Genomic DNA, 13701 nt, shown 5'->3' on the forward strand with positions numbered 1-13701 from the left:
CAAATCTTCTCATGGGGTCCTCCAACCACTCAGGGACTCCCCAAAGCCTGTGATACACTGTGGACCCCAGAACAGCCCCATTTCCACATCAGTTACCCAAAACGGCCGCTCCCAAACTCCCCACTGCTTTTCCCACCTCTGCTGACTCCCCACCCCATCCTTCCTCCCCCCAACTCCTTAAACAATATTAAACACTTAATGGCAATTAATACGCTTTAATGCAGGTTTTGGGGCCAACTGGCTGCTTAGAGGGTGCTTAAACCATCAACCCCTCTCAATCCCGTTGCCCTTGTCACACAAAGTTAGCCGAGCCCCTCATCAGGCCCCCCCCATGCTCCTTCGAGGGGGCCCAAGGGTATAAAACCTCCCTGGCCCGCGGGCACCGCCAGCCCCCGGCGCGGCACAGCCACCACCGCCCGTCCCCTCGGCTCCTGCTGCCCCTGACCCGCTCATTTTCGGGACCGGGGGGGGGGAATCCTTTACTTGGGTGGTTTTTTTCCGCATTGGGGGGTTGGGGGTGGGGCTTCCCTTTTTTCTCATTAATTGGGGTCAAAGCAAAATTAATTAGAGAAAACCCCAAAGGGAGGGCGGCTCGCGCAGGGTGGGCAGGATGAACGGGACAGAGGGTGTCAATTTTTACGTGCCTATGTCCAACAAGACGGGGGTGGTGAGGAGCCCCTTCGAGTACCCCCAGTACTACCTGGCCGAGCCCTGGAAATACCGCATCGTCTGCGTCTACATCTTCTTCCTCATCTCCACCGGCTTCCCCATCAACTTCCTCACCCTCCTGGTCACCTTCAAACACAAGAAGCTCCGGCAGCCGCTCAACTACATCTTGGTCAACCTGGCGGTGGCCGACCTCTTCATGGCCTGTTTTGGCTTCACCGTCACGTTCACCACCGCCTGGAACGGCTACTTCATCTTCGGCCCCACCGGCTGTGCCGTGGAGGGCTTCTTCGCCACACTGGGAGGTAAGGGCTGGGGGGTCTGGGAGGTAAGGGCTGGGGGGTCTGGGAGGTAAGGGCTGGGGGGGGCTGGGGCTTCTTCAGGGCTTTGGAGCCCAGCTCCTGCCCCTTGTCGTGCCGTCCCACATCGCTGTGTGGGGCAGAGCTCGCCGTGCAGGCACTGCTTCCCCACACCTAAAACTGGGGAGGAAAACAGGTTTATGCATGTTTGACCTTGATCCCAAGAAGCCTCCACCCCATCACCAGCCAGGCAGTGGCAAGGAAAGGAGCCCTGGGAAGGGACTGCTGTTTGCAGGATCCGACCTGGGGGTCACCTGGCCACACTGGTCAGGTGCATTTATGGGTCTCACACCAAGGTGGCTCTCAGAGACCCCCCAGACATGACCACACCACGTCCCTGAATCGCTGCCAAACATCTCGGACCAAGCACAGGGCTGGACAAGTCACCTTAGAGGTCTTTTCCAACCTTAACAGTTCTGTGATTTTTTCTTCGCCAAAAGGCTTCTCTTTTTGGCAAAAATGAAGGGTTCAGGGCAGGAAGAGATATCCCTCAGGAAGGGAACCCCACAGAAGAGGTACAGACATGGAGAGGGCTCACAGCTCATCTAGAGGCAAAAGGAAGAGGCAGCAGCTCCTAACCAGAGAGAACAGCAGTGGAGGGGGAGGAGGATCCAGGGTGGTTCCCAGGCTCCACAGCAATGGCTCTGTCCTAGTTGCACCAAATTTGGGTGCCCTTGGGAGCCTCCTTATGGCACTTCTCAGGGACAAAAGTGCCACCAACACTTCGCCCCTGCAGAAAGCCCTGTGGAAAACAGGGAGAATTCACTTGGCACCCCGTGCCCACACAGCACCTCGTGATGGATCTGACAGCCAACAGTCCTTGTTACCGAGGTGCAGAACCACCACGAGGACTTTACTTTCTTTCCTCTAAGTGGGGCAATTTCCCACAATGATGCTGATCTGAAAACACATACATTTAAAAAATGTGGATATTCTGACAGGGAAAGGCAGCTAAATGTCCTGATCCAAGCCAAGGAAGGGCTTAGTCTTGGGGTCAGGTGATCACACAGGTCTGCACCATTTCTGCTGGGTGAGCCTGGGGGCTCCCAGGAAGCATTATTTGCCTTTCCAGTGTTTGCATCTCTCAGAGAAGGAGGAGGCTCCTGTTCACAGGGAAGAAAGTTGGACGGGAAGCAGTCGCTGTGTGAGCAGCAGGTCTCCAGCGAATCCCAGCACAGGGTGTAGTTATCAGCAGATTATCACAGCTGGGGGCATTAGCAGGCTTACAGCACCACTAAACGCTCCCAATCCCCCGAAGTTTAATTATCCCTCATAAATACATGTGCACGCACGCCCACCCACACGGCCCCCCCACACCTCCCCCGATGCAGCGCCAGCAGAAGGCTCATGAAATACACATTTAAAGGGATCAACAGGTTTGGAGGCATCTGGCATCATCACCGGGAATTGTGCTTCCTCACGCCCAGGTGGGACTCACCCCCTTGATTTTTAATCTGTTAAAACCCCATGATGATCCCTCCTCTGCCAGCACCTCTCGCTGTGGTGCAGTCCCACCCCTCGGCTCTCAGAGCTCCTGCACCTTAGGGACGGGAGATTCCCAGTTACCCAGCAGGAATGCTGGTTATCCCAGGCTGATCCCCAGCCCCTCAGTTCCCTCTGCTCTTCTCCTCACCAACAAGGGGAAGACGAAGCCCAGGGGGGCTCTGAGTTCTCCCTCTCCCTCCCGCAGGCGAGGTTGCCCTGTGGTCCCTGGTGGTCTTGGCCATCGAGCGTTACATCGTCATCTGCAAACCCATGGGCAACTTCCGCTTCTCCTCCACCCACGCCATGCTGGGCATCGTTTTCACCTGGATAATGGCCCTGTCCTGCGCTGCCCCTCCCCTCTTCGGCTGGTCCAGGTGAGTCTCAGGATGCTCAGCAGCAGCAGCAGCTCTCAGCATCCCTCTGTCCACAGGGGGAGAGCAGGGGGTTCCTGGCACGAAAGTGCTCAGCCTGGGCAGAGGGAAATAAATATCCTGCTGCCTGTGGGAGGCAGGGATGTCACAACAAGCCAGCACTGAGTGCCCAAGGGCAGCACACTGGCACAGCTGGTGCCAGCCCTGCGGGAGCCGTGGGCTGCAGGGCCAGCAAGGCCCGAGCAAGGGGCACAGAGGAGCCCACCCAGACCACACATGCCACTCTTCCAAGCATCCCCCGTCCTCAGGGAATTTGGTCCCGAGGTTGAGTCCCTCCTGTTGCCCCCAGGGAGGGTCTGGGTGCAGATGCCAGCCTTTCTCCCTGACAGGTACATACCAGAGGGGATGCAGTGTTCCTGTGGGCCCGACTACTACACCCACAACCCCGAATTCCACAACGAGTCCTTCGTCCTCTACATGTTCATCGTCCACTTCTTCATCCCCGTCATCATCATTTTCGCCTCCTACGGGCGCCTCGTTTGCAAAGTCCGAGAGGTAACGCTGGGAGGGGATTAATGGGGCCAGGACAGGCAGCTCGACCAGGAGAGGGGTGGTGGTGCAGGGCTGGAAAGCTGCAGGAGCCCCTCACCTCCTGCTGTGCCCACAGGCAGCTGCCCAGCAGCAGGAATCAGCCACGACCCAGAAGGCAGAGAAGGAGGTGACGCGGATGGTGATCCTCATGGTGATGGGTTTCATGATGGCCTGGACGCCCTACGCCGTGGTGGCTTTCTGGATCTTCTCCAACAAGGGAGCGGAATTCACGGCCACGCTGATGGCAGTGCCTGCTTTCTTCTCCAAGAGCTCCTCCCTCTACAACCCCATCATCTACGTCCTCATGAACAAACAGGTGAGATGTCCCACGGCACACAGGGTGAGCCTCTGCCCTGGGCTGACCAGCACATCTGGGGTCACCCCAGTCGCGTTGCTCCTCCCCGGAAGGGGCTGAATCTCAGTCTGGGGGCAGCAGCAAGTTCAGGGGCTGTTGGAGGCTTTTGGTGCCACGTTCTCATTTCTCTCCCCTCCTCAGTTCCGTAATTGCATGATCACCACGATCTGCTGTGGCAAGAACCCCTTTGGGGACGATGAAACCTCCTCTGCCGTATCCCAGAGCAAAACCGAGGTCTCCTCCGTCTCCTCCAGCCAAGTATCACCTGCATAGACCATGGACAGTTTGAACTGGGTTTGACCTGCCGAGCTCGGGGATTCAAACAAACAGCCACCCCCCCCTCGTGCCCCTCCCCTGCACAAGAATTTGGCTGTGCACGTCCTGCCGTAGTGACCCCCCGTGCAGCCCCCACCCCTGCACCCCCGGGGCACCCTGAGCTCCCCCCCACTGACACAGGGGGACCCCCAGGCCCTGCCCCAGCTCCCAGGGCACCTTAGGGGACTGTCCCCACCTGCCCCCAGCCCAGCACCCCCCTGCTTGGTTCAAATCGTGTTCAAAGAGAGAAACCCCAAACTGCAACATTGTCCTCCCTGAGATGTGCTCCCCACAGCTCCCCCTTCCCTGGGCTCCAGGGAGTGCCACGGGAGCACCCAGAACCCAAAGCATTCTGGCCAAGCGCCATTGGAAGCCCCTGGAGCAGGACCCCAAGGTCAGGGTGGCCCTGGGTGCCCCTCGGCGGGGCCCAAGCCCGGGGCTGGCCAGAGCCACGCTCCTGGCACCGGGAATCAATTCCCACAATCCCATAAATCAATATAACAAACGGAGCCACAAGCTTCGCCTCCAGCCCTGCTCCCTCCATCCCCAAGACAACACTGTAGATATATTTTTTTTTGTCTTGGAACCTGTAAATATTTGCTCACATACTTTGAAGTCTTTATCTTTCTCAGCCCTTTCCTTTCTCCTCCTCCTCCCAGCTCCGAGGCAGAGAAACCACCTTCCTTCCCCCTCTGCTCCGGCTGGACACGCACGGCCAACCTTGGAGGGTGGGGCTGGTACCCGAGCGCTTTCCTGTACATATTTTATAAATAAACGATACCACGTCAGCACAAGGACGTCTACAGGCAAGAAGTAGGGATTAAAAAATAAGAAATAAACAGAAGCAGCACAGAGAAAACCACAGATGCTCAGTCCTTGTCCTTTCTCTTGGGCTGTGGTGACAGGACGCCGGTGGCCAGCTGGGGACACGCGATGCTGCTGTTGGAGACACAAGCCCAGAGCTGTCCCAAAAGCTGTGGAAGGGGGAGCTGTGGGTCAGGCAAGCCCAGATCAGGGGGGAGAGCAGAGACCATCCCCACAAGGTGACAGCCTCATTAGCTGGAGCACCAAAGGGGTTTAGAGGCAAAAAGAGACAGGAACAGGGCACAGCTGGTGCTGCTGCTGCCCCACAGCCCTCACTGCCAGCCCACCAACAGCTGCTGGCTTTCATCCTTTAATATTTAAGATTTCCCCAGGTAGCCTTAAATAAAACTTCAGCAAAGAGCGTTTTGCAGAGTTCAAGTTCCCCTCCCTGCGGGGCCCTTCCAGTCAGCGTCGTTATGGAATTGGCAGAGTCAGGGAAAAATCATTCCCTGTGCCAGTGAATTCGTTATGGAGCCGCTGGAGAGCAATCCTGAGTCCCATCCCTGCCAGGACCTTGCCCTCCACCCCTCCCTGCTCAGCTCACACCTGCCCCTCTCAGGTGTTATTCCTCCTTTTTCGATCCAAAGCAACCAAAAGCAGTGGGAAGCCCAAGGCTCATCCCTGTGATAGGAACACAGGGATACAAAACACCTTTGGCACCAAAGCACCGAGCCCCAGGGAGGGGGAAGGATGCAGCTCCCAGCCCTGGCTCCCCAGGCACCCTCCTCCTGCCTCCACACCCCGCAGGACTGGACCTGCACCACCCAAATTCGGGGCTGCTGGCCAGGCCCCGGTGCTGGGTCAGCACAGGAGGGATCTCACACCACTCCTGCACTGAATAATTCACGGCCATTCTCCCGGTCTCGGGAGCCTCTTTTCCTTCCCTACAAAGCACCGAGCCCATTTCTCTCAGCTCTTTGAGGACAGAGGCACCGGGGCTGTTTTATGGTGAGTGATTGAACGTGGAGGAGCCCCCGTTCCACCTCCCTCCACCCCCAGATTCCCGATGCAACAACGTTCCAGGAGCTCAGCCCTCCCCTCCCGCACGCCCTGAGCACAGCACAGACCTGGCCCTGCATCCCCCCGCGGTTTCTATCATTTTTAAATGCTGCAGCTGTAGCCAAGGGCTGCTGCCTTTTGCACAGTGATGCTGGAAGGACCCACAAGGAATCCACAGCACCCTGGAGGGGGATAACAGCAACCTGTGATCCCCGACAGGGAGCTCTGGGGAGCCAGGGACCACCTGGGTGTGGGCTGAGGCTTTGTAGCCAAATTCCTACAGGCAGGAGAGACGGGGAGCAGAGTCCAGCCCGTGGGGCTGTGGTAGATGCTGGCAGTGATACCGGGATCCCTCTGGCACTGCCCACCCAGCTGCCCCCCAGATGTGTCCCTACCTGTGCCACCACGGAGAATCAATCCCAGCAGAACAGTTTTCCCTCCTGGTGCATCCATCCCACTGCCAGGAGCCTTCCCAAGGTGGGTGCTGTCTGGACAGGCCGTGCACACAGTGGCCTGAGCGTGACCAGTTATGGGGAAGTGGAGATGGAGTCCCCACCCCTGGAGGTGCTCAAGGAACAACTGGAGGTGGCACTCAGTGCTCTGGTCTGGGTGACAGGTAGGGATCAGTCACAGGCTGGACTTGATGATCCTGGAGGTCTTTTCCAGCCCCAGTGATTGTGGGATGCTGATGCTCTCAGGTGCAGGCAGGTTGGAGTTGTCAGTGATGCAAAGGAGCAGCTGCTTTGTCTGTGGTGGAAGCTGTGAATGGGAATAGAAGGATAAACCCATCCTAAGAGAGTGACTGCTCTGCCTTCAGCCCCTCTGCAGCAGCCACTGAGGATGATGATGGCACTCCCTCCTCCTCAACCAAATCCCTACAAACACCTAAAGCACCCAAGCTCAGCACTGGTTTCTCCAAACCGTGGGGGCAGGGGAGGAGCAGCCACCAGACAACCAAAATCCTGAACCTTGTTCAGCCCTCGCTGATCCAACCCTTCCACCCCAGAAAGCATCTCATTCCAGGGTTTCTCTTTTCTGTCCCCCCCCCCTCCTTGTTTCCAACGCTGCTTTTTGGCAGTGCAAAGCTGTAATTCTCTGGGATCTGCCTCCCAGGCCCTGCTCCCCTCATTTTTCAAAGCCCAGGGGCTTTTAAAGATGTTCTTCATCGATCCAACACTTATTTATATGCGAACAATCGGAGAAGATGGTTTGTCCAGTTATTAAATTTGGAGAGCTGACAAAAGCAATCAGAAGATAGATCATGTAATGGGAGATTAAGAAGGAGGCAGCAGGAGTCTGGATTCCTGGCCCCGTGTTTCAGATGGGTTCATCCATGTGTATCTCTGTATTTTTACTGCTCAGATGGCAACGTAATAAAACGAACCAATTGTGCTCTTTGCCCACAGGGTTTATCACTAATTGATTTTGCAACAGCTCATCTAATATCAGCTTCCAAGGCTTTCACAGGGGCTGCATCCAAGGGGATTATCCTGGCTGGGGGTATCTCCTGGCAGAAGGAAAGCCCAGGCTGGGGGATTGCAGCCACACTGGAGGACAGGATGGGTCCAGGGAAGAGCTCGAGCTTGGTCCCACTCCCCTCAGTGGGGCAGAGCCCAGGCACCAGCCCAGCTCTGTGGGCAGCCTGAAACCAGGCAGGCTGAGGTGACTTAGGGACATGGCTTAGTGATGGACCTGGCAGGGCTGGATTAAGGGTTGGACTTGATGATCTTAGAGGGTATTTCCAACCTAAACAATTCTTTGAACCTGATTTCAAGTTTCCTTAACTAATTTTCACACAGCTAAGCTTTAATCCACCTTCATTACGTTTTCTTCTCACTAAAGCTCCTCATATTGCAAGGACAAGAAGCCAGTGACAATTAGTTGTTTAAAATTTGATGAACTTCATATTCAGATTGGATCTGGGCACAGCCAACCTGCCCCAGCATAACTATGAAAAATCCATTTGGTAAATAACCTGGGGCAGGAGTTGTCCTTCTGGAGCCCTTGGACCATCTCCACCTTTCCCCCCTGGGGAATCCCCACATGCTCTGTCCCTGAGGAACCAGGAGATCCCCAAACCCAGACCCAAGGTCCCAGCCTTGAACAATCATCCTGGAGTTATTTCTTTCCACAAATACATTGATATACTCAGGCCCTGCACTTGCCAGGATCATCCCAGTGTCCCCCCTCAGGGCAGGTCCCATCACCTGCTGCAGCACCCCGGCTGGGGCTGCTCCCACCTGAATTCAGATGCAACTGAGGAAAGCAGCCAGACTTCACCAGGAAACAGAGACAGCTGGAAACTCAGGCCCAAAGGGCATTTCAGTGTCTGCCTCTGCTCTCTGCAGCTGGGATCGCTCCTCCTCACCCCGGCACTGCCGTCATCTGTTTTGGGAAAACTGCAGTAATTGGCTCAATTCATTTTAAATCAGTTATCGTTTGTGCAAGCAGCAATCAGGGAGAAGCAGCTTGTAGTTAATAACATCCTGATTTGGAGCATCCGTAGGGATGAGGAGGGAGATCTCAGTGAGGGGCTGGTCCTTGGTCCTTGACCCCCACCCAAACAGGGGGCAGGTGAGGGGCACAAACCCTGCACCCAAACAGGGTCCCAGCCTGGTGCTGTGCCATACAGACCCTGCCCTGCCAGGGTTGATCCCTCCAGGCTGGAACAGCACTGCTTGGCCTTTCTCCCAGGACATTTTTATCCATCAGTGCAGAGGCAGCACCGGATGCCGGAGGGTCTGGCTCTGCCTGTTTGTCTCTACCAAAGGAAAAACATCTCCTTGTCCAGCCACACCAGCAGCTCTGGAAAACAAGAAGATTAAAATTAAACACTGTCCCCTTCCCTCTGTGCCATCCCCCCAGTCCCTCTCTGGGATGCACAGACCCTGGTACCACGGGGAGAAGCTGCCCCTCAGGAAAAACTGTCCAGGTTACACCTTGGAAGAGGCCAAAATTCCAACCCCACAGAGCCAGGGGCACATTGCACAACCCTGGCAGGCCAGGGAGACCCAGGCAGTTTGTTTGCCTTCCCCAGGGGGGTGCCCAAACTCCCACATTTGTGTCACTTCCCAGCAGGGCCATCCCCAGCCCATGCAAACCCTCCCCAAATCCATCACTGCTGCCTGTGTCACGTTAGCAGCAATAAAAGGATTCAAACAGCAATTCCTTACTTTCATGAACAAATGGCCCTGGATGGATGATTCAGGCAGCATTCAATTCCCAGCAAGAAAGTGTCAGCAAAAACCCGGCCTCTCACACGGAGGAGGAGAACTGCAAATAAATAGGGAATTATTACCACTTAATACCAGGTGGGCTTTTACTCCCCAGTGCTCTCCTCTGGGAGATGCCAAACATTCCTGACACTCCAGCAGCTGGGAGGGCCTGGCCAAGGGGGGATACACGGATTGAGTGATGGCACAGAGACCATCCTCATCCATCTGCCAGGGCTCTGCTCCAGCCCGTGCCCTCCAGAGCCCCTTTTCTCCTCCCCACAGCCCTTTCTCCCACCTCTCCCTCCTCACCTCCAGCCTCCCCTTCACAGTTCACTGCCACCAACACAGGGGGCTCAGGACTCCCAGCCCCTCACTGGCACAAGCCCCCCCAGCTCCAGGGGGACCCAGGGTGGGTTCCCTGTGCTCCTGGGGCTGCTCCTGGCCATGGAGCAGCACACACCAGCCTCCTCCAGACTCTCCATCTCTCCTTCCCCCAGCCCGCCTGTATTTTTCTTGTTCATCAGACTGACAAATGGGCAGAAAACAGACTTCTGGCGATTTCCTGCACAGGCTGCCCACTCCTCCTCTCCCCTCGGCGATGACTGAGAGCTGAAAAAACAGGAATAGCATATAAATTTCCTCCCTGCTTTAATAAATACCTCTATTACCTTGTGCTTCCCCCAAGCTCGCTGTGCAGCTCCCGCTGCCTGCCAGGCAGACACAATAAACCAAAACTCTCATTTCTGTGGGGAAAAACCAGCAGGACTGAGCCAGGCAGGTGGAACAGGGCTGGGGGCAGCATGGGAGGAGGTGAAAGCCCCTCTCAGGGGTCTGGCTGCAGCTTTGCATCATCACATAGGGAGCCAAATGAATTAATTTATTAGGGAAGGGGCTTGGGGCTCGTTATCCCTCAGACACTGTCCTGGTCCCAGGGGAAGGAAGGTTGTCACCACCCCCAGGGACCCCAGTGCTGCTGGGCTTGTCCCTGGCACCACCATCCCCTTGGGGTGGGCCTGGGATTTACTCCAAGGAGGGAATAAGGACAAACCACACTAAAACCTCCCCAAGAGGGTTCAGGGGGAACAGAAGGGTTTGGTGGCAGAGGGAAAGCTGTCCCAGCAGTGACCTGAGCTGTGGGCAAAAACCCCTGCTGGGTTTGTCCTCCCTGTACCTCCTTTGATTCCAAACCCTTTCCCATGGCTGTCAGGACACCCAGGAAAGAAAGTGCCACTGCACCTTGGCCACCAGAGCCCTGGGAAGCACAGGCAGCCTTCCCAAAGGGCCTGAGCATCTCCATGGGATGCAGAGACCTCACTCCATCCCCACCACACCTGGTCTGTGAGGCAGCAGGTAAATGCCACCAGCCTTTTACCCCCCCACCACCACTGCCAACAGCCCCCCAGGGGACCACTGTCCCCTCTCCCACCCACAGCAGGGCCTCATCCAGCCCTGCCAAGCAGGCACAGCAGTCCCCATCCCCTGGGCACAGCCCCCGCTTCCTCTGCCCCCGTGGTTGGATTGATGGTGGTGCTTTGCAAAGCCTGAAAAAAAACCACCTTCTAAAGGAGTATTAGGGGGTGGCAGCCTCCCAATTTCCCCCTTAGCCAGCAATTGGTGTGTCTCATCTGCTTCCTGGAGTCTATTTAACTTCTAAATTTAACAAGCTCTTAAACAAGTAACAGCAGCAAGTGGCAGCGCTCGGCTCCCACCCCGCGAGTGGCATTTTGGGGCCCGGCCGCCACCAGCCCGGGAATGGGAAATATCTCAAATGTCTCTTTGATTTATGGCTCCAGTTAATTCTCCAGGAGGCCCGTGAGCTGCCCCGAGCACACCAAACCTCCGAGGGATAAATAATTTACCAGATGGTTAAATATTCTTTAAGGTCTAGAGAACATCAGCAGGAGCAGAGTTTTTTGAGGGAATAACACAAAGCTACAAATTGAGCACAAAAAGCAGGGGAATGGCCTGGACCAGGCACTGCCATCGGCTCAGGGACATGGGAGGGGAAGGACCAGGACATTCCAGAGCTGCTGCCACTCCATCCAGCAGGATCAACACAGCAGCAAACAGGCTCAGCTGGGGGGTTTAGGGGAATGTCCCACCCAGATGTGCCCTGCCAGCTGTGCAGTGGGGGCTGCCCTGCCTGGGAAGGAAATGACAAGTGGGGAGCAGGGAGGGAAGGGGAAGGAGGTGAGTTCCTGGGGTGTGCAGGGCTCAGGTGAAGCCACATCTGCCTGCAGAGGACACTGGTGCCCCAAACACGCCCAGACTGCCCAGTGCCCTCGGAGAACACAACGTTTTGGCAGCAGAACCTTGATGAAACGTGGTGTCAAGGGGATGTTTCCCCCTCCTTTGCTCTTCCCCCCCCACAAAGCCCTCCCGAGGCACCGGGGTGAGGGCAGCACTCACACCCTGTGCTGGAGTGAGCCCGGGGCTGACGCTGGGGGAAGACCGCGGAGCAAAGAGGCAGAGCTTGGAGGGGAGAGGCACAAGTGCTCCCCTGCAAGCTCCCTGCACGATTTCAGTCTGGGGTCGGGATGTTTTGGGACTGTCCAGGGCAGAAAGGCAGCCCCGGGGCCCCGCAGCCCCCGGCCCGGCCGATGCTGGCGGAGGTAGGTGGCAGCAGAGCCTGTTTCTTGCGGCAGCCGGGATGCGACAGCCCGGTCCCTGCTCAGACCCATCCCGCCATCCCCGGGCAGGGATCTACATGCCCGGCTTTACCCACGCTCCGAGTTCCCCCACCGCTCCTCTTCCCCAGGTTTCTCTCCTCGAGCACAGTGCAGAGCTCAGGTCTGAGCTGAATTTCTCCCTGGCTGGGATGCATCAGGCAAATCAGCCAAGTGCAGCTAAACCCCCTCTGTGGCTGGGGCTTAGCTCTGTGCCTGCCTCTGCTCCCCTCCTGCACTGGGCATGGCTGGGTACCCCCAGGGCAGCCACCCCGACCTCAGGTCTGGGGGACTGTGCTGGTCCTTCAAAGCATTTTGCCCCCACAACCTGTCCTGCTCATCCTCTCCCACTGTCTCCAAACCCCCATCTCAGCCCTTCCCTGTATTTTCCCAGGCCTGCTGTGGCTCAGCACACAATTAACAAACTAAGCAATGATTTAGGGAACACTCTCCCCAAAACCTGGAGGAGACCCATGGGACCCCCATCCCCAAGGATCCCACACCAATGGGAATGATGAGCAGCCTGCTGAGGGCTGGGAGGAGGAACCCCCACTCAGTCCCTGTCCCAAAGGGTTTCTCTCAGCTGTCCCTGATAAATGGATAATGAATAATTCACTGTTGGCTTTGGCTTTATGAAGTATTCATTGCACTCGAGCTTCCCAGGGTAATTAACCATCCTGTGAGCCCTGGAACAGCCCAGCCACAATCCATCTTCAACCCTTCATTAGCAGGTCCCCACGCCAGGGCAATGAATTAAAGTGGAACAAACACACCAAGAACACTTTCCCCTCCCTGGGACCCCCCAGCCCCCGGGAGATTTGGCCACTCCATCCCTTGGGATGCACTTCCAGGGTGAGAACACAGAGGTGGCTGCCAGGATGGGACCAGCACATCCCCCAGGACAGTGAGGGATTTTTGGCAGCTGGCTCAAGAAAACAGTCTCTCCCCACTGGTGCTGGGCAGCACCATCCTGACACACCATGGCCTGAGCTCTTGGCAGCCTCGGGGCACTCACACCCCCAAAAATCAAGCCTGGGGGGGGGGCAGTTTCCAGCAGAGACCTCCCCTTGCAAGTCAAGGCTTCCCCCTCTTCCTGCACAAATAATTCAGGATTTTACCCCTTCTCCCCATCCAGCAGCAACACCCCACCGTGCAGTCACCCCCTCTGGCTGCCCAGCTCACCCATCACAGCCCCAGCACCATCCCAGCCCACAGCACAGCCAGAGCTGCCACGGAGCTGAGCCAGGCACGAAGCTCTGCCCCACTCTGGGCAGTCCCAGAGAGGAACAAGTCCCTGGTGCAGCCCCCACGTCCAGCCCCAGCCCAGGAGAGCTCAGCACAAGGTGACAGGGCCGGGGACAGGCACAGGCAGGAGCGGGACCCGTCCCTTTGATGGATGTGTAAAAATTTCCTGCAGCCTCCGGTGCTGAGTCAGCCCTTGTGCCTTCAATAATTTACAGCAATAAACAGAGCAATCAGAGCAGGAGTGCGGGGGACACGGCAGACCCGGCGGGGCGGGGGATGGCTCTGCCGGCAGCACAGCTCGGGATCCGGGAACACCCAGCCCAGCCCCGACTGCCTGCAGGGCCAGCCCGGGGTCAGCTGAGGGGTAAGGGCCAAATCCCAGCACTGGCTCTACCTGCACAGGTCCCACACTGAGCAGCTCAGGAGCCCCTCAGTCCCTGCACAGCTCACCCAGCCCCTCTCCCCACCCAGCCCTTTATCCAGGGCAGAGCCCCGGGAGTGCCCTCCCTGCTGCTGATTCCCCCTCATCCCAGCTGGGGCTCAGCCCCTCCCTCCCCTGTGCCCCCCAGC

General features: G+C 57.1%; 1 protein-coding gene across 2 annotated transcripts; it reads left to right on the top strand.

Moving 5' to 3' along the window:
- Positions 1-199: 199 nt before the first annotated feature.
- On the top strand, positions 200-4966 carry LOC113954934 (green-sensitive opsin). Of its 2 annotated transcripts, none has more exons than XM_027659886.1 (5): positions 200-971; positions 2716-2884; positions 3271-3436; positions 3549-3788; positions 4809-4966. In XM_027659886.1, exons 1-5 carry the CDS (start codon positions 611-613, stop codon positions 4914-4916), a joined length of 1044 nt encoding a protein of 347 aa, XP_027515687.1. In that variant the 5' UTR covers positions 200-610; the 3' UTR covers positions 4917-4966. The 2 variants fall into 2 exon arrangements, with proteins under 2 accessions (XP_027515687.1, XP_027515686.1); XM_027659885.1 differs by lacking the exon at positions 4809-4966 and adding an exon at positions 3969-4178.
- The last annotated feature ends 8735 nt before the right edge of the window (positions 4967-13701 follow it).

Source organism: Corapipo altera, unplaced genomic scaffold (assembly GCF_003945725.1).
Source record: "Corapipo altera isolate COAL_440 unplaced genomic scaffold, ASM394572v1 77b, whole genome shotgun sequence".
Classification (NCBI taxonomy): Eukaryota; Metazoa; Chordata; class Aves; order Passeriformes; family Pipridae; genus Corapipo; species Corapipo altera.